Source organism: Vipera ursinii (genome assembly GCF_947247035.1).
Source record: "Vipera ursinii genome assembly, chromosome: 1".
In the NCBI taxonomy this organism is placed as follows: domain Eukaryota; kingdom Metazoa; phylum Chordata; class Lepidosauria; order Squamata; family Viperidae; genus Vipera; species Vipera ursinii.
The window spans coordinates 52,026,266-52,048,126 of NC_139512.1; the positions used below are offsets into that span (position 1 = coordinate 52,026,266).

General features: G+C 38.3%; 1 protein-coding gene across 1 annotated transcript in view; it reads left to right on the forward strand.

Annotated features, from left to right (window-relative positions):
• Positions 1–21,861, forward strand: part of LTBP2 (latent transforming growth factor beta binding protein 2) — a gene marked incomplete at its 5' end in the record, with an annotated part of 136,804 nt that overhangs the window by 38,548 nt on the left and 76,395 nt on the right. Inside the window, 5 exons of the mRNA XM_083354371.1 lie at positions 6,805–6,992; positions 8,721–8,891; positions 9,753–9,944; positions 12,670–12,932; positions 15,812–15,914. Of these exons, the coding sequence (XP_083210497.1) occupies positions 6,805–6,992; positions 8,721–8,891; positions 9,753–9,944; positions 12,670–12,932; positions 15,812–15,914 (917 nt within the window). The remainder of the gene's footprint in view (positions 1–6,804; positions 6,993–8,720; positions 8,892–9,752; positions 9,945–12,669; positions 12,933–15,811; positions 15,915–21,861) is intronic.

Genomic DNA, 21,861 nt, shown 5'->3' on the forward strand with positions numbered 1-21,861 from the left:
AGTTGAAATCTAGAGCTTACATGTTCTCCGTATTAAGTTGTATACTTCCTAAAACAAAAATTGAAACCAATTGCAAAAATTATTGTGAAAGGACCAGCTATAGTTCATGTTTGTGGATGTTTAAGTAATTTACATTACTTGTGGAAACGGTCTTGAAAAAATTATATCCAATAGTGAACTGTGAGTTCTTGTGCTACTGTCAGCACTTCCTGTAAAAAGTAGTAATAGAATAATATAAGTAGCATAAGTAGGGTAGGGACAAGCAATTAATTATGTGGGAATCCGAGAGAGAACATTTGCAGTACTGGTGCATAACTCTGGAATTTTCACTATCTTTTTACAAACCTTGTAAATTCTCAACAGCTAAAATCTTGCTTGTTTTAACTAATCTATACTGCTATGTTTCTTGTTGCAGTTCTCATTAAAAATATTTTAATGTTACAACTTTCTAGGTTGATATGTTGGTAGTTTATGCTTTTAATATACTGTAATGTAAATTATGCTGTGGTAGTTTTGCAGTGCATTTTGGGAGTATGATTCTAATAAGAAATGAATAATACATTTTTAAAATACATTGTGTATTTTTAAAATATATACAGGTGAAACTCGAAAAATTAGAATATCGTGCAAAAGTTCATTTATTTCAGTAATGCAACTTAAAAGGGGAAACTAATATATGAGATAGGCTCATTACATGCAAAGCAAGATAGTTCAAACCATGATTTGTCATAATTGTGATGATTATGGTGTACAGCTCATGAAAACCCCAAATCCACAATCTCAGAAAATTAGAATATTACATGCAATCAGTAAAACAAGGAGTGTACATAGAACAATATCAGACCTCTGAAAAGTATAAGCATGCATATGTACTCAGTACTTGGTTTGGGCCCCTTTTGCAGCAATTACTGCCTCAATGCGGCGTGGCATGGAAGCTATCAGCCTGTGGCACTGCTGAGGTATTATGGAAGACCAGGATGCTTCAATAGCGGCCTTCAGCTCTTCTGCATTGTTCGGTCTCATGTCTCTCATCTTTCTCTTGCCAATGCCCCATAAATTCTCTATGGGGTTCAGGTCAAGCGAGTTTGCTGGCCAATCAAGCACAGTAATCCCACGGTCATTGAACCAGGTTTTGGTGCTTTTGGCAGTGTGGGCAATGAAGTCAGCATCCCCATAAAACTTGTCTGCGGAAGGAAGCATGAAGTGCTCCAAAATCTGGTAGACGGCTGCGTTAACCCTGGATTTAATGAAGCACAGTGGACCAACACCAGCAGATGACATGGCTCCCCAAATCAACACAGACTGTGGAAACTTCACACTGGACTTCAAGCATCTTGCAGTGTGTGCCTCTCCATTCTTCCTCCAGACTCTGGGTCCTTGGTTTCCAAATAGGATGCAAAAGTTGCTTTCATCAGAAAAGAGGACTTTGGACCACTGAGCAACAGACTAGGTCTGTTTTTCTTTAGCCCAGGTAAGACGCTTCTGACGTTGTTTGTTGTTCAGGAGCGGCTTGACAAGAGGAATACGACATTTGAAGCCCATGTCCAGGATCCGTCTGTGTGTGGTGGCTCTTGATGCACTGACTCCAGCCTCAGTCCACTCCTTGTGAAAGTCCCCAACACTTTTGAATGGCCTTTTCCTACTGAACCAGACTGAGAGACCATTTAAAGGCTCAGGAACCCTTTGCAGGTGTTATGATTTAATTAGCTGATTAGAGTGGGACAGTTTCAGCCTAGAATATTGCATCTTTTCACAATATTCTAATTTTCTGAGATTGTGGATTTGGGGTTTTCATGAGCTGTATGCCATAATCATCACAATTATGACAAATCATGGCTTGAACTATCTTGCTTTGCATGTAATAAGTCTATCTCATATATTAGTTTCCCCTTTTAAGTTGCATTACTGAAATAAATGAACTTTTGCACAATATTCTAATTTTTCGAGTTTCACCTGTAATAATGATTATTGATATCCCAGACAAATTTTTAGTGCAACTGATAGAGTTTATATTTAAGCACTGTTGTCTCACAGTACTGATCCTAGGAAGACTTCCACTTCTTGACTTTATTGAGAACGTTTCTCTGGTGGCAATATATTTCTCTGTTCTTTTAAGAGGAACATAGGCAAAATAGAAATATCAAGAGGTGACATCCCAGGGTGTTAAATTATCTGGAAACAAATTCCTTGAGGAATATTGGAAAAGGTTGGACATGTTTAGCTTAGAGAATAGAAGATGACAAAAGATAATTTTCTTTAGCTATCTGAGCAGCTATTAGAAGATGAAACACATAAAACAGTGGATAGAAACTGAAAAAACAGAAAGTTTGAGTTAAAATTAGAAGAAAACTCCTAATGATAAGGACTGATTGACAATAGTGGGTTTTATATATGCCATGGCTTGTTTTAATGGTGATTTGTTGAATTCACACAGCACATTAAGTCAAAGTGAAACTAGGTTAGAGTTTAGAACATTGTGTGAATATCATAACATGTGATTTCCCCAATGTAGGTATTTCCCTCAGAAGTATAGACTTCAATTCCTTCAAATTCTCTACTTGGAGCAAAATACCTCTACTTCCCATAGTTACCCAGTTTGAATGAAATTGGAAACTATGCTTACAAATTATAGAATGGATTAGAATATTACATCAAACCATAATTTAAATATTCTGGTCTGTCCTGAAGCTTTAAAGTATAAATGTCCAATTTGAACTACGGTATATAGAATACTATGATTGATTAAAAATATAATGTTTTGCTTGCTCACACTTCAAATGGAAGAGGGAAGAGGCTGTGTGGATGAGCAAATAGCTAATTCACATTCCAGTTTATTAAACTTACTCCATTGCATAGGATTCATGTTGTCAGATAAATCAAGTCGAGGAATGAATTCGAATTATTACTTAATTACTGAATGAAGGATCAGGAAATTATAGCTTACTAATGTAAATGTCTTGAGAATTCTCTTAGAATGGTCCCTAAGCAAGATTTACCTAATTCTGTTTCAAACCATTAGATTAAAATAATCAATTTAACTTACCAATAAATGATGTCCAAATAGTATTACAAGTAGTTCTTCAAACCTTAGTTTCATGTTTGAAATTCTTTTAGATGTAGATCAGAACTGGATTTGATACCTGAAAGGTATATACAGAGGGAAAGAACTTTGGCTCAATGAATATAAAGATGCCATTAAAAAAGGAACTATGTAGAGCAGGGCTTTTCAACCGGTGGTATGGGTACCACCTGTGGTACATTGGCCCCTGGCAGGTGGTACGCAACCATCCTAGAAAAGTGGTAGCGGGGGAGGGGAATGAGCTGAACTGGTGGCAGCACTGCGCAAGCCTGAGCGAGAGATGGCTGGAGCTGCAGGGCTGTCAGGGCTCAGCAGAAGTGCCAGGATCAGTGCTTCTTCGGGGCTGTCAGGGCTCCAGCTGGAGCTTGGTGCTGATCCTGGCGCTTCTGAGCCCAGAAGAAGCGCCAATCAGCTGGAATGTTGCAGCATCTCCAGGGTCTTGTGATTTACATTCAGATGCTTGGCAACTGATTCATATTTATGACAGTCATAGTGTCCCAGGGTCATGTGAAGAGACCAAAACCTGCTGCACCCACCCAGCAGAGGGGCATGGGAATAAAAACCACCCACCCCACCCCACCCCTGCTGCCAATCCTCAATAGAAATGCTCACAACAATGAAAACCTCGGACAGGAGGAAGAGCGCCACCGGGCGCTGCTCATCTGTGGCTTGGGGGGCACTTTTTTCAGTGCCATTGTAACTTCGAACAGTCACTAAGCGAACTGTTGTAAGTCAAGGACTACCTGTACTTCATCACTTTTTTCCTTTTTTTTTGGTCATCAAGTTTTTGACCCCTTGCTAGGTGACTGGTGGTACTCGGATGTTGCCAAATCCTAAAAGTGGTACAATGGGTGAAAAGGTTAAAAAGCCCTGATGTAGAGTAACTTGCTCCCTGGGGGGCTTGTGTGTCTTGCATAAAACCTGCTTAATCTCATTAGGTTTTGGCTTCTTTGGAAATTCCAATACTAACCACTACTTTATTTAGGATGTTAAAAAATAAGAGGGTAGTTGAGGTGCTTAGAAACAAAGCAGTCTGGAAATCTTTCTGCTATTCTTCATCAGAGGAAAGAGGAACCAGCAGGACCAAATGGAGCTGAAAAACGTAAGACAGAAAGAAGCTTAGCATGTGTTGAATCGAAACAAAGTATGCTCTGTAACAATCTGTTGTGATAGTCAGCATGCATTAATAGGCACTGAAGCACTTGGCCTTGGGAGTGAAGAAGGTATGCTTCATGTTGTGGCTCAACTGTCACAAAAAGCCAAGCACCCTAAATATATATATTTAAAATCCTAAAAAGACGAATTTGCTAATGGGTGTTCATTCTTTGTAAGGCTTCTTTCCCTGATGACTTTCATGGGTTGTATATTCTGTTTTATTTCTTTGGCTGAGCCTTTCTTGGCTATATTTCTATAGTGATCAGTGCCAAAGTCAGGAATGAGAATGCACTCCAAATTCATATAGGATGAGCCAACTTTGAAGGGATCGCTCATGTTTGGAAACAGATGAGAGAATTGGGGAACAATGGAACTTTCCTTGTGAATATGTTACCCCGTGCACAGACATAGTAGTGACCCAGAGCCAATTCATTTGATTTGACTTGCATGATAGCCACTGGTGATCAGTATTTGTTTTTTGTTCAAGTGGTTTGTTTTGTTTTTTTGAGCCCAGAATAATCAGACCTTTTGGCAAAGAGTTTTGAAATGGTTGCCTGGTAATATGCCAAATTAGGATCTGTTCTGGTTATGGATTGCTCAGAATGAAGCAACAGAAATTTATTCTCACCATCTAGCAATTTTTTGTGTTTTTTGTGACCTGCCATTCTCTTAGGGAAAAATTACTATTCACAGGGAACTAAGTTCTCGGAAGGCAACTATGTAAAGGAAGAATGGAATGATAGTAGAAGTAATTTAGCTAAGACGTTTGCTTGTGTTTCAGAAGATGAAGTATAAAGGTAGTCTATGATTTTAAATAATTACCTGTAATCCAAGAGATATTCAACAATACAACAGAAAAAGAAAAGAGTTTGATCAATAAGTTAATAGATGAACTACATTCATGCACACTTTGCAATACCAGAATAATCTACAAATACAGTTAAAATAATATGTTGATGCAGTAAAAATACTAGAACTATATTATAATGTAAAAATCCAAAAAGAGACAGAAATACAGCAGAGTGTATATATATATATATATATATATATATATATATATATATATATATATATATATATATATATATATATATATATATATATATATATATATATAAACTATATATATATAGTTTGAAATGATCATATCAGTCTCCCTTTATTCTTTGTTAGCAAGCCAAAAAATTAACACAAATATGAGCTGCCAGTGCTGTGGCTACTGCCTGTAGAAGGCCTTGGGCTAGGCTAAAACAGGAAATAAGATTTGTCCCATGTCTGGGACTAAGCAAGTGTGTTCTGATTGGGTGGGGGTGTGTTTTGAGTGGATGGGCTGGTCTCCCATGGGCTGGCAGCTGAGACCAGCCCATCCACTCAAAACACACCCCCACCCAATCAGAACACACCCACCATTCAAAACACACTCCCACCCAATCAGAACACACCTAATCCCCCACCTAATCAGAGCACACCTCCACCCACAGAACACACCCCCTCTGGCAGTTTAAAAAAGAGGAACAAACAGCCACTACCACATGCTTCTCCCAGAAGAAGGAAGCTGAAGCCACCAGCCTGATGATGACAGATGGGATTCCGTCGAAATGTTGCTCTTACACCATATATATATATATATATATATATATATATATATATATATATATATATATATATATATATATATGTATGTATATATATGTAGATCTAGAGTCTCGGGTTTCTTCCCGCGTTCCTTTCATCTTCAGAAAGTTGTGGCGACGTTTCGACGAAATCCCATCCATCATCATCAGGCCGGAGTGTTCCTCCTGCTGCTACCAGGAGCAACCACGCATTAATAAATTATATATATAATTTATTTTAATTCCATTTATATCCCGCCCTTCTCCGAAGACTCAGGGTGGCTTACAAGCTTAGCAATAGCCTTCATTCTATGTATATGCCTGCTTATTATTAGGGCTTTCACACACACCCCAAGCGGCATTATTACAAAGTCAGCTTAATTGCCCCCAACAATCTGGGTCCTCATTTTACCTACCTCGGAAGGATGGAAGGCTGAGTCAACCTTGAGCCTGGTGGGACTCGAACCTGCACTAATTGCAGGCAGCTGGTGTTACTTAAGGAGGCATTGGCCCACTGCTCCACCAAGGCTAATATATGTCACTGAATTAGCTGTAATGTCGGCACTAGTTATATGAAAGTGGAGAATATTTCACATCTGGTCATCACAAATGTGAAGGCACCCTTTTCTTTATTAGTATAGAAGGTGTCCATGATCAGTGAGGAAAAATGTTTCTTAACTATTTAACCTCTGATACATGGAGACGTGCTTGTGCAAAAACTTTTCAATTTTATTTTGAAATGATGTTACTTGATGGAAGTGTGGGCAATATTTAAGTTATGGGAAGAATTGAACAGTTGTTATTCTCAAAAGTATATCAAAAGGGCCTCTTGGCATACCTTTCTCAGCTTTTTTACCTTTCTCTCTACAGGCAGGCTTTAACCTCATAAACAAGGAAGACTTTCAATGGGTACATAATCATTCAGCACAAATATTAACTTAGCTTTCATCTTCACAGGGTTCAGAACAGAAGCAGCTCCTTGGTTACCTCTCAGTCATATACTGGATCATCCCGCACCGTCCGTCGCTATCCAGCTGTAAATCATGATCATCTAACTTCCAATACACTTCCCAATGGGAATGGATATGAACAGAGCAGTACTGGGCCACAAATGGTATATCGGGAACCTGTTTTGTCTCCCTGGGGTAAGATCTGAGTAATCACATGTTCTTTTTGTTTAGTTTAGTTTTTACAGATAAAAGGTCCTGGATGCAGGCTTTAGGAGAAGTGGAGTTTTATTAAATTGGGTGTAGACATTTTGGGATATCATAGCCATGGATACACGCTATACACTGCAATTCTATACTGAATAAGTCTTTACATCATTATTGGTTTTTTTTTAGATGTGTGAAATAATACCTATATTATTTGCCTATACCTTGTTACCCTAAATTACTTCCCTGTTTCACTTAGCTGAATTATGCTGTCTGAAAAATAAAGCATATATTGTTTTATTTCCATTTTTACTCAGATGGAAATGCAATCTACAGAACAATTCATTATTACTTTATAGAGGGCAGCTTCTAATATCACACAGGCAGGTTTCTCTTTCACGTAAACAAAACTCTATTCCTTATCCATCTAATTTGCCTTCTTCACCCTTATTTACTCTGGAAATTTCTAAAAATTTGGGGGAGAACAGGTATTCCTATGGAAAATGAAATCTGTTCTGGCAGACAGATCCAGGGAACATCTTGTAGCTTAAATTCTTCAAGTCTGGAGTCACCCCACTTTTTCTTGCTTCTCATTCCTAAATGTGTGAAGTTAATGTGATGAGTAATGAGGAGAAACAAGAACGTACTTTGTACATGTTCCGAGGGAATGTTCTTTTTCACCAATTCCAAATTGTTATAAAAGAACAGATTTTTCCCTGTCCACCAATGTACCATCAAAAACATTTTGGATTTTTTTCTCTCTCTCCTTGCTATTGAATGGACTAGGTTTTAAATACTCTTCCTACTCCATGCAATGTCTTCCTTCCACTCTATCAGCCTCTTCTTTCTCAGTCTGAACTTGAGTTGAACAATGAACAGGACTTCTCTTTTCTTCACTGTTTTCTGTAGCATTGCTCTCCCTTAATCTTAGTTGATTGTTCTGGCTTTGGCTTCCTTTTTTCTTGGTTGGAGGAGTAAAGGAACAACCTACTCATATTTGTTAAGACATGTGAAAGTGGCATTACCATTTTAGATTATTATTATTATAGCAAAATGTATCTTCTGAGGATAGAGTTCTTGGTTTCCTCTCATTGCCCATAAAAAGGGGGAGGGGAGAGAAAGAAATAAAGGGGGAAAGAATATGTTAGCTTTTAAACATTCTCAAGTGTACTTATGCTTAAGGTGTTTTATCTGGTCCTGTTTTTGAACTCTTATTTGATTAAATCTTTCAATCATGTGCTGTTCATTCATGTAATCCACAAATCCTGTTGTATGGTATAGACTTTTGTTCTATGTGATCCCTATAAAAATTGCCCTTTTAAAGTTTATTAAGATGAGTTCATTTAAAAAAATACTATGTAAAAATATTGCCCTTCTATAATCCTAATTTGGAACAGGATTCTGCCCTTTAAATAGGAAGCAATGTTTCCAATTTTCCTACTTGGGTTGTCTTGCCATTGCAGCAGGGAGTTAAGAATGAAAGCCATTCCTGTCTGCTGTGCCAAGGTTATACTTAGTTCTCCAGGTTTACTTTTGGAAAATAATAAACATTGCTTAAGCTTCAGGCCACATAATAAAGTAATATTTAATTTGCTTGAATCTGAAAGAATCATAACATACAATAATCAGAAGAGTTAATAGACTGCTGCATGCTAGTCCTCAAAACAAGTTGCTTAGACATAACATTTTATTCTGTGATGTCTTTTCTTTCGTTTCCAGGAGCTAACCTGACAGAAAAAATCAGGAAGATAAAAATAGTGTTCACCCCAACAATCTGTAAACAAACATGTCACAATGGCCACTGCTACAATAATTGTGAGAAAGGAGACACTACTACCCTATATAGCCAGAGCGGACATGACCACGACCCCAAATCTGGTTTCCGTATTTGTGAGTCTTCCCAAATGTGTAACCTGGAATTAATTTTCCCTTATTTTGGGAGGGGAGGGTTTAGCAATTATCTACAGAAGCAGAAAAGAAACAACTTTATGTGAAACCTGTCCTACTCTCTTGGAGATCATAGGCCAGTCTAAGTTATCCTTTGTTGTCTCTCTCCTATTCTTAATATAAGAATATCACTATTCTTATATTCACAAGCTCCACAATTGTAAGAGGTGTAGCTTCAACTCCCAGAATTCCCGCAGCCAGCATGCCGTAAGTATCCTATCCATGATGCAGTCCATCCCATGTAGGGAATGTAGAAGGCAGCACTGACTTTCTAAGTTTATGGAAAGTTTATCTTACATAGGCTTTTAGAATAAAAGGTGCCCAATGCTTGGCTTTCTGTAACTGACTTTTATTTGATATTTATTTATTTATTTTTATTTATTTACTTACTTACTTACTTACTTATATGCTGTCTATGTCATCTAGAGACAACTCTGGGCACCTTACACTTTCTATCATTTTTCCTATTTTGATTTCAATGAGTGCATAAATTGGACAATAAAACTAAGGCTGGCTATATTGTATTTATTCCGTGTTTATAACCTTCTCTACAGCAGATACAATATAATTCAGTGTACTAACACAGATGAGAAGATTTTTCACACTCATTAGATGTAAAGTCAGGTTGGCAATTCAATTCCTCTGGTATCCTTTGCAGGTGGGAAGGAGTGAATTTGGAGATACTGTGGTGCACACACATAGGCTACGTTTATTACTTCCCAATAACACAGCTCCTGGCTCATCTGCACTTGAAACAAACATTCATACATTTTTCTCAATGCATTCAGTTTATTTTCTTTACAGATTTCTGCCAGATTCCATGTCTAAATGGAGGGCGCTGTGTGGGCAGGGATGAATGTTGGTGCCCATCTAACTCTACTGGGAAGTTTTGTCATCTGCCAGCTTTGAAAGCAGAAAGGAAACAAATTCCAAATAGCTTGGCAAGCAGGTCTGTGAAGCATTCTGTGTATACTCTTCCTCTGTCCAATCAACTTGGTAAGTATCAATTGCATGACTTCTCACTTCTTATGTTAGTCAAAGTGGTCACCTGTCTAAGATTCTTGATGTAAGAGCTCTAAGTTCTGCTTTTGCTGCTGTGCAGACATTTGCTTTTTGTTCTACTAGTTTACTGGTCATGTTTGAAATAGAAAGTATAAAAGTTAATATATAAAGTCATATGCAAATGTTACTTAGAAACTTTCCAGTTGTGAACTTTTGCTGATACAAACAAGCAAACCTGTCCATACCCAGAAAGTGGGAAAATGTCAGCTCCAGCACATCACATATTTTTGGAGTTGCCAACAAAATGGACCTCTGAACAGCCTCTTGGAACATAACCCATTCATAAGTAGGGGAATGTCGTCGTATGTGTCTTTGTGTGCATGTATGTATGTGGGTGTGTACAGAGACATTAGTGTTTAATCATTTTTAAATCAACTAGGAAAAAAAATCTATCTTAGAACTCATCTATTTCAATAAGCCAAGATGTGTCGAAATGCAAATTCTTTTCTCTATTTAAAACTGGCACTGCTTTCTTGGTCTTGGTTGTTTGGCCAATCGCAATATAGCATTCATTTTGTTTCTACATTTCATTGTTATGCTTTATAATTTAAAGGTAAACTGCCCAGAGTAACTTAAATGTAGAAAAGATAAATAACTAAATAAATATTGGGTTGTTAAAGACATTTTTTATCTGCACCTGTCCTCTTTTCTTTCCTGTGCACTCCATCCTCTTGCCTGACAGTGTTTATGAATATATGCACATAAAATATGTTTTTCTCACCCACACAAACAAAACCATTGTTTTAAATCATAGCTGAAATTCTGGAACAGAGATATTTTTGGAAAGTACATACGACTATGTGCAATGTTTTTCTTTCATAACTGTGTGCAGTGTTTTGCTTTAATACCTGAATTCCAGAAGTCTGGCATATAAAAAGTAGGGTTGTACAAGACATTTCAAATTCAAAACAGTTGTTTCAGATTTGAAACGGTTTGTTCTGAGCATTCTGGAAGTGCTTCAAGCTAAATTAAATACAGCATGTGGGGATGTTCATCTGTTAGGATAAGATGTAGGGGGAGAATCGAGAGGGAAAAGCAAACCTCACTGTTGATGTTGAATACCAGTGTCTCATGGAGTTAAGTGACATATCACATTCAGAGGAGTTAGACTGATTACTTTCATACAGAATGACAGCATAATTTGGAGACCCCATAACTGTATAATGTCATCTGCACTGCAAATCAGATCGTCCATCTAACCCAGTTCCAGTTATATGGATTATAATTTATACCAGTCTCTCCCAGAATATCACTTTCCAGATGTGTTGCAACTCTCAGAATTGTTGATCTGTATGTAATCACTACAATATGTTGCCCTGATGGTTATTTATCTGTTACGACAGTCACCATTTGTTGTTGTTTCCTTTGAGCTTCATTATAAACCAGATGTTATTTCACTTTCTTATATATTGTGAGCCTTATGTGATCATTGCTGTTTTTTTTAGGGAGAGGCACGTACTATTTGATTTGAAAAATACTGTCAGAACATGCACAGTCTTATTGTGTGAGAACACAGGAGTAAACACAGTAAATGGTGGTCTATAGTAAATGGTGGTTTATCTTACATTATCTACAATATCATACACCAGGAATAATATAAATACACATGCTAATACAGCAGGATCCAATAAACCACAGTTACAGCAGGAAATGGAAGAGGGAGAACACATCAGCAGAGCCTTCCATTTATGCAAAGGCTCTTAAAGAGACACAGACCCTGCTGAGTCATTCCCATCATTACATCTTATATCTTACATTACATAAGCTGGTTAGCTGTTAAATCAATACCTTGACAGAATCCTACTCCAATATTTTCTTGCTTTATCACAGAGGCAACTCCTTTGGCTCTGGCTCAACTCTCACTGGGTTTCTCCTCTCTCTGGGCCCATAACCTGTCAGAACGTGCACAGTCTTATTGCATGAGATAAACCAGGAGTAAACACAATAAACAGTGGTCTATAGTAAATGGTGGTTTATCTTACACTATCTACAACAGAGGTCTTCAAACCTGGCCCTTTTATGACTTGTGGACTTCAACTCCCAGAATTTCTCAGCCAGTCATAAAAGGGCCAAGTTTGAAGACCCCTGATCTACAATATCATACACCAGGAACAATATACATACACAAGCTAATACAGCAGGATCCAACAAACCACAGTTACAGCAGGAAACAGAAGAAGAAGGAACACACCAGCAGAGCCTTACCTTTATATCAGTGGTTCCCAACCTTTTCTATACCCCACACCCCTAGAATGTTTCTGATATATTCTCATACCCCTTACAAAAGTTTGAAATAATGGCAAAGAATAATAGATATACACTATAATTTTGAAAAGCCAAGTTTTCGCACCCCCTGGAATATCATCTCACACCCCAGGGGTGAGCACCCCTGGTTGAGAACCCCTGCTTTATACAAAGGCTCTTAAAGAGACACAGTCCCTGCTGAGTCATTCCTATCATTACATACATTACATAAGCTGGTTAGCTGTTAAATCAATACCTTGAAAAACACTGTGGTTTTCTAAGGATAGAATGGATGCTAAAATTGTTCTTTGAATGATGCCAGCCATTTTAGTTACTTGTTAAAATTTTTTCATGATGGCTTGTAATAGAAGGAAAAGTCAAGTTTCTGCTGATAATTTTCAATATTTTCTTTCAGCTTCAATATACCCTTCCCTGGTGAATGTGCATATTAACCATCCCCCGGAAGCTTCCGTGCAGATTCATCAGGTGGCTAGAGTGAAGAGTGACTCAGAACAATCAGAAGAGAACAGTGTGGAAAGTGTACAAATACCCCAGCTTCCAATGGCCCCTCATTACAATAAGAGCGTCACCCCAAACAATATTGTCATTGAAAGCACACAGCAACAGAGGTCACAGAGCTTCATGGGAAAATGTTACCTGGAGACATTACATGGAAAGGTTGGGAACAACTCTGTCTTTCTGGGTTTTATATGAACATAAAGCTCTTCCACAATGCTCAAGATGTAGCTTTAACCTATGCAATCTCATGTCTTTGCCTTGGTAGATGAGTTGATTTATTTGTAGCTCTCTTACCAGAATAGAATTGCTGAAAATATGATCTTTCACTTTCATTGTTGGAGTGCTCCAGTACTGCAGAATTTTGGGGAGATATTTTCCCATTGGGAAGTTTGCTTTGCATGCCTCCTGGCCTCAGTATAGACTCTTCCCCTTATCCTCCTCATAGAGCAAAGTTAGCAACCCATAGAAGTTCACACAGCATCTTAGCCACCCATTTATACTCTTCTCACAGGATCAAGAGACCACATTGCTTAAATCTATTGGCAAAAAATTTAACTGTTGGCAGTGTTTTTTGTAAACAAAAATAAGTATTGCCATTAGCATGTGTGTGTGTGTGTGTGTGGGGGAGAGCTGGTTTCAGCTTGTTTGTGGTGGTGGGGCATTAAGGGAGTAGGAAGTTATTGGGGAGCAAAAGTCAGAGTCTTCATTTGGGGCTGTTTTTCATTAGGGGTGAATGGGAATAGAAGCTATATGGCCCATTTTTACTCTACTTCTCCAATCCAAATGACAAAAGTAGATTTTAAAATTCTACTTTGCTCTTTTCTTCAGGGTCATTGTGGCCTCCTGCAACCTGCCAGGAGTTCCTAAAATAATACTCACCCTTCGTGCCATAAAGATTAACTCATCATGGCAACATAGAAGTTATTTAAATAGATGCCACTAACCAAATTTATAAAAATCAGAAAGAAGGTCTTTGTACTGTGGGAGAAGACCATTAAAGCACAAAGAAAGCCACAAGGGTTAGGATTTGAAATGGTTTCTCTTCACCATCTGAGAAGACAGGAATCACTGTAAAAAAACAAACCCAGAGTGTCAACACTATTGTAGAAAAAGAATTACTGGATTGTAGATCTGGAAGGGATCTATCTCTTGATTCATTTTTTAAAAAGAAATGATCACCAATTAGATTTTATTTATTTATTTATTTATTTATTTATTTATTCGGAGAAGGGCGGGATATAAATGGAATTTAAATAAATAAATAAATAAATAAATAAATAAATAAATAAATAAATAAACTTAAAACCAGAGTGGTATGCTGTAATTGCTTTCATTTGCATCTTGCTATTAGTACAAATTGATGGTTTGAATTGTTTTCAAGTCACAAGGAGAAACCATAGAAGGACTGTAATGTTTTGCTGCCTTTTGAGGAGCGTCCTCTTTGCAACTTCTTGCACTTCTGTTTGATAATGTCATAGTGCGTGACATTGAAACATCTAAGTTTTAGACAGGTGCACTCTGTTTCCCTGGAGATTTTGAATGCAGAGTAGGAAACTAATTTGGTAGATTCAGTAGTGTGAATATTTTGAAGCAGTTTGGAATTGTTCAAACAGCTCTTTTCATTAATAAAGAAAATAAAGATGATTCAGGCAGACCCTGACGTGCAATTATCTTGAATTGAAACATTTTCTTCAAGTCTTTATTGTTTCCTGTCTGACCCAATATAATTCAAGAAATCTAGGTCTAAAGGTTGCCCTTTTTAAAGCTATTCTGTCATCAGTAGATCATAGATAAAATGCTTTGAAAAAATGGAATTCCATGCTAATTTCCCTCGTAGCTTCTTGGAAAAGTACATTCATGTGATTGAAACAATAATCTCTCTCTTTCTCCCTCCCTCCATCTCTCCCTCCATCCATTTTTAAAGATAGTTTCAAGAAGAGCTGAAAAAAATGTTCTTATTCTATTATATAGTTATTTAACTGGAGTAAAAAACCAGAGCGGAAAGCATTTTTGTCTTCAGATTCAATCTGATGCCTAATGTTTTGGAATGTGATCCCTGGGCACATGGCCATTTGGGTGGTGGATTAATGCCAGTATTGGCTTCCTGATTGCATATGCTCATTTCTAAGGGGGAAGACTATAATCCAGAGGCCTTTTGGGGCAGGAAGAAAGGCTCATTAAATAAATGAAAAATCCTTGACACATATGTCCCCACAATATCTGAACTGTGTACCATCCAACTTGATGATATAATTCAGTCTTGGGATAGACAATTATTTTATTTTATCCAAAGGCTTTGCTTGATTATGTCATTTTTAAGACATCATCCATTGGCCAATACCTCATATCTAATATTAATATCTTGTCTTTTCAAGGAACAAAGCCAAAGATGGGTTTTCATTTACTATCTTAAAATATATAGTTGACTCTGAGAGCATCAAGTTTCTTTTTTAGCTATAGTCTTGGGGTTTATATCATCTCTTTGCATCTATGATCAAATGGCAAAGGGAAGAGTGTTTGTGTCTGTCTCTTACCTGGCCTATTGTTAATTAAATGAGTCTATGTTTAACATACAAATATAACTTTCTGTCCATCTCTTTTTCTTTCTTCCTTCTCTTCAAAATGTGATTATTATTTAAAGTTATTTAACTTTATTATTTAAATTTATTTATTAAATTAAATTAAATAAATTTAAAGTAAGCTGTTCTATCTTCCTATTTTTCTTAATAAATCTAACTTCTGTTCCAAATATAGTGAATGTCTGTTAGCATTCAAATTGTACCTGAGTTAAGTCCATACATTGCATTCAGGACAATTACATTATGACCATTTTGTGTTTTAATGGGACATTGCACTGTTTTAATAACTCAATGTTCTTTAACTACCTTACTTGCTTAAGGATATATCTTTTAACAAGGGTTCCTGCTAAATTCAAAATTTTGTGAGTCTTTCCTCTACCTCTGCCATGTTTTTTTTCCACATCTTTCTTCTTTGTATATGGGAATGATGAGATGCTAATGTCACTTTTTCATCTGTAGTGTGCTGATCCATTGCCTGGTCTGGCAAGGTATGAGGATTGCTGTGGAAGTGTGGGAGCCTTTTGGGGTCTCAGCAGATGCATTCCATGCCCAACGAAACCAGGTAACTGCTGTCTAAAGAGAATATTTCTACCCCAGTTTTCCTCCAGAGGTGTTGGAATAAAATTCCCACAATTGCCAGCCAGCATATAATCTAGCACATCTAGAGGGCATTTTATTGGGTAAGGCTACTCTAGTCTCTACTAGATCATTTGTACTATGAATTATCTATTAAAAAGGGCATTGATAGAATTAGAGTGTGATGCATAATGTAAACCCATTTGATAAGACCTATCTATTTGAACAAGCCGGCCTGGCCTGATGGGGGATGTGTTGGGGTTTTTATTGTGGATTTTTATATTATTCTATTGTTTTAGCTCGGGCTCTTATTTAATTCTTTTTTTAATTTTTGTACTCTGTATATGTGCCCTGTTCACCGCCCTGGGTCCTTCGGGAGAAGGGCGGTATACAAATATAATAAATAAATAAATAAAGAAAGAAAGAAAGAAAGAAAGAAAGTTGTCAGATCTGGATGCTTTTAGGACACTGATTCCTGTTTGAATTTGATGTTTTCTCTTAGCCCAGACAAATAATATGCAATGTATTCATTTTTCTGATGCTTGCTGAAGTACAGTCTTAATTTAGGTGACTTAGTTCCTGGCTCAGAGCTTTCAAGAATCCTTCCACACCACCTCCATAAAATCCATAGCCAGTCATGATTTTTCTGATTGAAAGGCATTAGTCAAGAGAAAACTGTAAAAACGTGCCCATCATTTTAAGAAATGTGACTACAGATTATCTTATAAGTTTGCATACTCAGCCTTTATGCATTATGGGCCTGCTTTAGATGAACTTTTGGCAGAGACTTTGGAAATAGCAATACATCAAACAATTGGCGTGAGTGAGTCTAGATCCCATTCCAAAGACATAGAAATCTGGTTTTGTGTTTTCTTTTCCTGATGTAAAACAATTTCAGGGGATAGTTTAGTTATTCTCAAAGAAGCATGGCCTTCCAGTTGGACTATTACTTAGGTCAACTGGTAAATGTCACCTTGGTGAGATGGGCAACATAGAATTGTAATAAATAAAACATAAATGGAAAGAGACTGATTAGGATTGTTATATATGCAAAAAAGGTTTTGTTTTGTCAGATTTGAGGGAAAGGATCATAACAGATGGCTGATACGAGTATCCAATCCTCTCTTTGATCCACACCATAGAGAGTGGAATGGCCATGGTTATGGATGGGAGAATTCTGCCTTTTGTACACAGTAAAAGGACCCTAGGACAGAAGATGCCCATTTAATGATTTAAAACAGACGTATGCTATGTCTCTGAGATCAGGCACTGCTCTTCGTATTTTATTATTGTACTTTATATGCCAAGAGTCACAATAGCTAGCGATGTTTTGTAATGATGCTCATTTTTGAGGGACTGTACTGCTTCTCCAATTGCTGTCAACTGTTCTGTCCCAGCCTATGTAGGTCTTTGTTACTTCACAAAGACAAACCCCTCTTTTAACAAGTATGCTGGAAAACCAGCCCCTTTTATTTGAGTTACAGACCTGATAATTGTCCCAAAAGCAAAACGGAGCACGAGTCAAACAGGAAATAGTTCACAGGCAAAGCAAACAAAACATGAGCCCTTGAAACTGGAATCCTTTGCAAACGGTTGCCTTCAGGAACCAGCATTGCCCACACCTTCCCTTTTTATTATGCAGCCCCAAGGCGTGGCTTCTTAATGCCGTCTCCTCTTCCCCTGGAGTCGCCCCAATGCCTCGCTCTGTCCTGCTCTTGTAACCTGTTGGCATTTGTGAGCGTCTATAATGTCTTCCAGCTGTACGTCCTCAAAGTCTGACTCAGCTTCCCAGCACATTTGAGTCTCATCCTGAGCACGAGTGGAAGCGCCAGGTTCTTCATCAGATTGTAAGTCTGGGGGCTCATCAGAGCCTTCCTCCGACTCTGATGGCTTCCCAGGCCCCTCCTCCTCCTCCTCTGATTCCCCAGACTCAGCTGCTGGGATCACAGGCTGGCATGGAATCACAACATTATCTCACACTGTAGGACCCTTCCCCTGGGTCTGCCGGGTTGGATGCGGTCGTGATGGAAACTGTTAATGGAACATAGTCACCAAAGCAGGAGCATGAACGGTGGTCACATCCTCCCAGGTTAACTTCTCCGGTCCATAGCCCTTCCACTTAATCAAGTACTGAAAGTGCCCTTTCAGCCAACGGGAGTCCCGAATGTTGGCGACCTCGAACTCGGGAGTGCTGTCTCCATCACTTTGTTCTGGGGGGGGAAGGTTCCGCTCGGCAGAGTGGACACACTGGTTGCTCAGGGACCAACAGAGACTGGTGAAAGACCAGATGTACCCGCAGCGACTGTGGCAGAGTTAATCTATAAGTGACCGGATTCATGACAGCCTTGATTGGGAACGGTCCTAGATATCGGTGGTCTAACCTCTTGGCTGGCTGAGTTGATGGTAGGTTCCTGGTGGACACCCATACCTGATCTCCCACCATTAGTGGTGGATATATCCCGCTTCGACTGATCGGCCACCTATTTGTAATCGGCCTTGGCCTTCTCTAACTGTCGTCGCACTAATCAATGGATCGCCTGTAACTCTGCCATGAAATTGTTTGCTGCTGGAACCAGTGAGTCTAGCGGTGAAAGAGGAAAAAACCGGGGGTGATATCCCACATTGGCCAAGAACAGTGTCATATGCATGGAGGTGTGCTGCGAGTTGTTGAATGCGAACTTGGCTTCCCCAAGATAGTACACCCAGTTGTAGATATTGCTTGAGGATTCCGCTGACCTTCTCGGTCCCATCAGTTTGGGGATGATGCACAGACAAGAGGCACATCTTGACCTTCATCAAACCCTGCCAGAAACAGGGTCTAATTGGGCCCCTCTATCGGACACAACCCTATCAGGGAGGCCGTGCAGCCGGATGAATATGCAACAGGTGGTGCAGGCTGATGGCAAGCCATGGAATGGAATGAAATGCGCCATCTTGGTCAGCATGTCCACCACCATGAACACCATCATGAATCCAGAAGATGGGGGTAAGTCCATCACGAAGTCCATGGACATAGCCCCCCAGGGTTTTTTGGCATTGGCAAGGGCTGCAGTAGCCTTCCTCTGACTCTGATGGCTCTCCAGGCCACTCCTCTTCCTCCTCTGATTCCCCAGACGTAGCTGCCAGGATCACAGGCTGGCACGGAATCACAACATCAACTGAGAATATATTACAGGCGAACGAGAAGATTATGTCTAAGTTAAATGCCCTTGTCAACTGTTTGTGATAAAGAGGGATAGAGATAGGGATAGGGATAGGGATACATAGACAGAAAGACAAACAGATATCACGCAGCCTAATGAGTTTTATGGTACCAACTATATTCCTGAAATTAGCTCTGAAAACATAAACTTTAATACTACAATCTTGACCAAAACAATAAGGATAATTATTTTGGCTGTGTTGATAACTACTTAACAGTTTTAATTTTTGCATCATTTTTATTTACAGTATCAGAAAGGCTGACTTTTCAGTTACCCAAAATGTTCTAGAAAGGACAACAATGAACAGAAGAGCCAAAACAACTTTGGCCAAATTGAAAGAGGTTATATGCAGTCAGATGGAGCATGGCTATCATTATTATTTATTAATGAATTATATTTACAGATACTGAATCCTTAAGTACTTCTAGCAGTATACATAGAAGATACTTATGAAACAATATATAATAAACATAATATACACAAAAGAAAGAACCATAAACTTTGAACCTATGAAAAACACAGAATAGTTAAATTAACCAAACCGAAGTATAACCAAACTAGGATGGGGTCTGGAAAATTGTCTTGAGGCACATCTAGAAGACAATTAGAGAGAAAGCCAGCTGGAAATCTACCAGATGGCCATTCTAAAGAACCAATAGGGTCATTGCAAAGCAATGCTTGGCCTCCTGTCACCTCCCTAAAGTGGAATACTCCTTGTAGTTGATCAAATCAAACTGGTTTAATTGATTCCAATGGGAGAATGCAGTCCTGTAGAAAACTAGGTGCCAAGCCATGTAAGGCTTTATAGGCAAATAACAGCATTTTAAATTGCATCCAGAAGGCTGTTGCCAACCAGTGCAGGGACCAGAATATTGGTGCAATGTGCTCCCACCAACAAACACCACTCAGCACATGGACTATTGCACTCTGAGCCAATTACAGCTTCTGAGTGATCTTCAAAAGCTGTCTCATATAGAGTGTGTGGCAGTAATCTAACAAGTGCATAAACCAAGCAAGATCTTTCCACCCTAGCTAAGTCACAACTGGCATACCAACCAAGCTGGGGAAAGGTTCCTCTGGCCAGGCCTTCACCTGTTGTTGTAGCAGGAACTATGAATTCAGGAGAACCCCCAGGTCATGAACCAGTTCCTTCAGGAGCTATAAAACCCCCTTAAGAAACATCTCTGGAAAAGACAGACAACCTCAATGGACAAATCAGGACACGATTTCAACAGCATCATGGTTGACAAATACCTGTGAAATGATACCTTGCTATCATTAATGGCTCTAGGTTTTAGAATGTCAGTTGGCTATCACTGCCACAGCGTTTGTCCAGACTTAGAAACCATTGAAAGTAGGATAGGCAACATTTGAAAATTTGAAGGGCACCATACCTCTCAAAATTCTTGAGAGCACAGGAATCCATCTGGTCGTCCTACATTGTGACCAGAAGGTGAAAGGCTGATTTTTCCCCCCATTTCTTTTGGCTTTGAGCAGGACAGAAGATACGAGTGGGGGCACAAATGCATTGTTTACCTATGATTTCAACATTCATGCATGCCATAAACTTCTTATTTGCCTTCCTATTACTCCAGTCAATTTTACTAAAGTTTTGGAAGATTTTCAGACAAATTATAAATAATTTTTTCCAACTTTTTCAAGTGTTTCCTTTTTTCAAACAGAAAAAAATACTGTGTATTGGAATGGATAGTTTGGAATAGGCCATTCAATGCAGTCTGTGAATGAACCTCCCACTGAGTTAATCTGAGTTGGCAAAAAGCTGGCAGGTTGCCCAGATAAGGCCAGAATCATTGAGAAATGCTGAACAATATTACATGGTCATGCCAAACTTTGTGGCTGAATGGAAAATATTATGAAACTCCAAATCCTTGCCCATCTATGAAAAATAATAATAAAATAACTGTAATAAAGACATGAAAATAGTTATTGAAGCCTCTGAAAGAAATGCTTCCAATGAATGTCATGGTGGTACCCCAGAGGCTGGGTACTCAAGCTGAGTATTTTGAAAGACACATTTAAATGGAAAAAGAGTTGATTTCATGGAAATGGAATGTATGTAGAGCATTTCATTAAGAATGCATGTATAGGAGCTTTTTCATCAAGTAAAATTCCAGCATGATTGGAGAAATCCCTAAAGATTTGAAAGAGACTTTACTACTCTAAACAAAGGGTTAGCAAAGTCTCTGTATTTAATGTGCAGCTATTGTATTGACTTTCTTTAACTTATGAGTCTTTACTAGTGAAGTGCAGTTGGAAGTATTGCATTAATTGTTCTTTATTGTATGAAAGAGTAACCAAGCAATTCTAATTGCTTAAGTAGATTCTCAGTTGTGTAATTGTTTGAATGAAACAACTGAACTTATTCAAAATACTTGAGAATGTTTTGGGGGTGTTCTTTCTTATTATGTAATAAGAAACCTATATAGTATACGCTGAAAAAGAATTATACTGATGGGTCTACTCTAAAAGAATCCATCCCAACTTCTATTTCTCCAAATATTCACATAATCATTTTTCATGAAGTTACTAGGTATTGAAACAGTTTTAAATCTGTTGTAAATTTAAAGCAGGGATTCTTTTAACATTTATTTAATGCACTTTAATGCATGAGCATGGCACTTTTTTGCTAAAATGTTCAAATGAATGATTGAACGGTCATTCAAATGAGGCTTCATCCAGGAAAAGAGAAAAAGCATTATCCTCATGTGC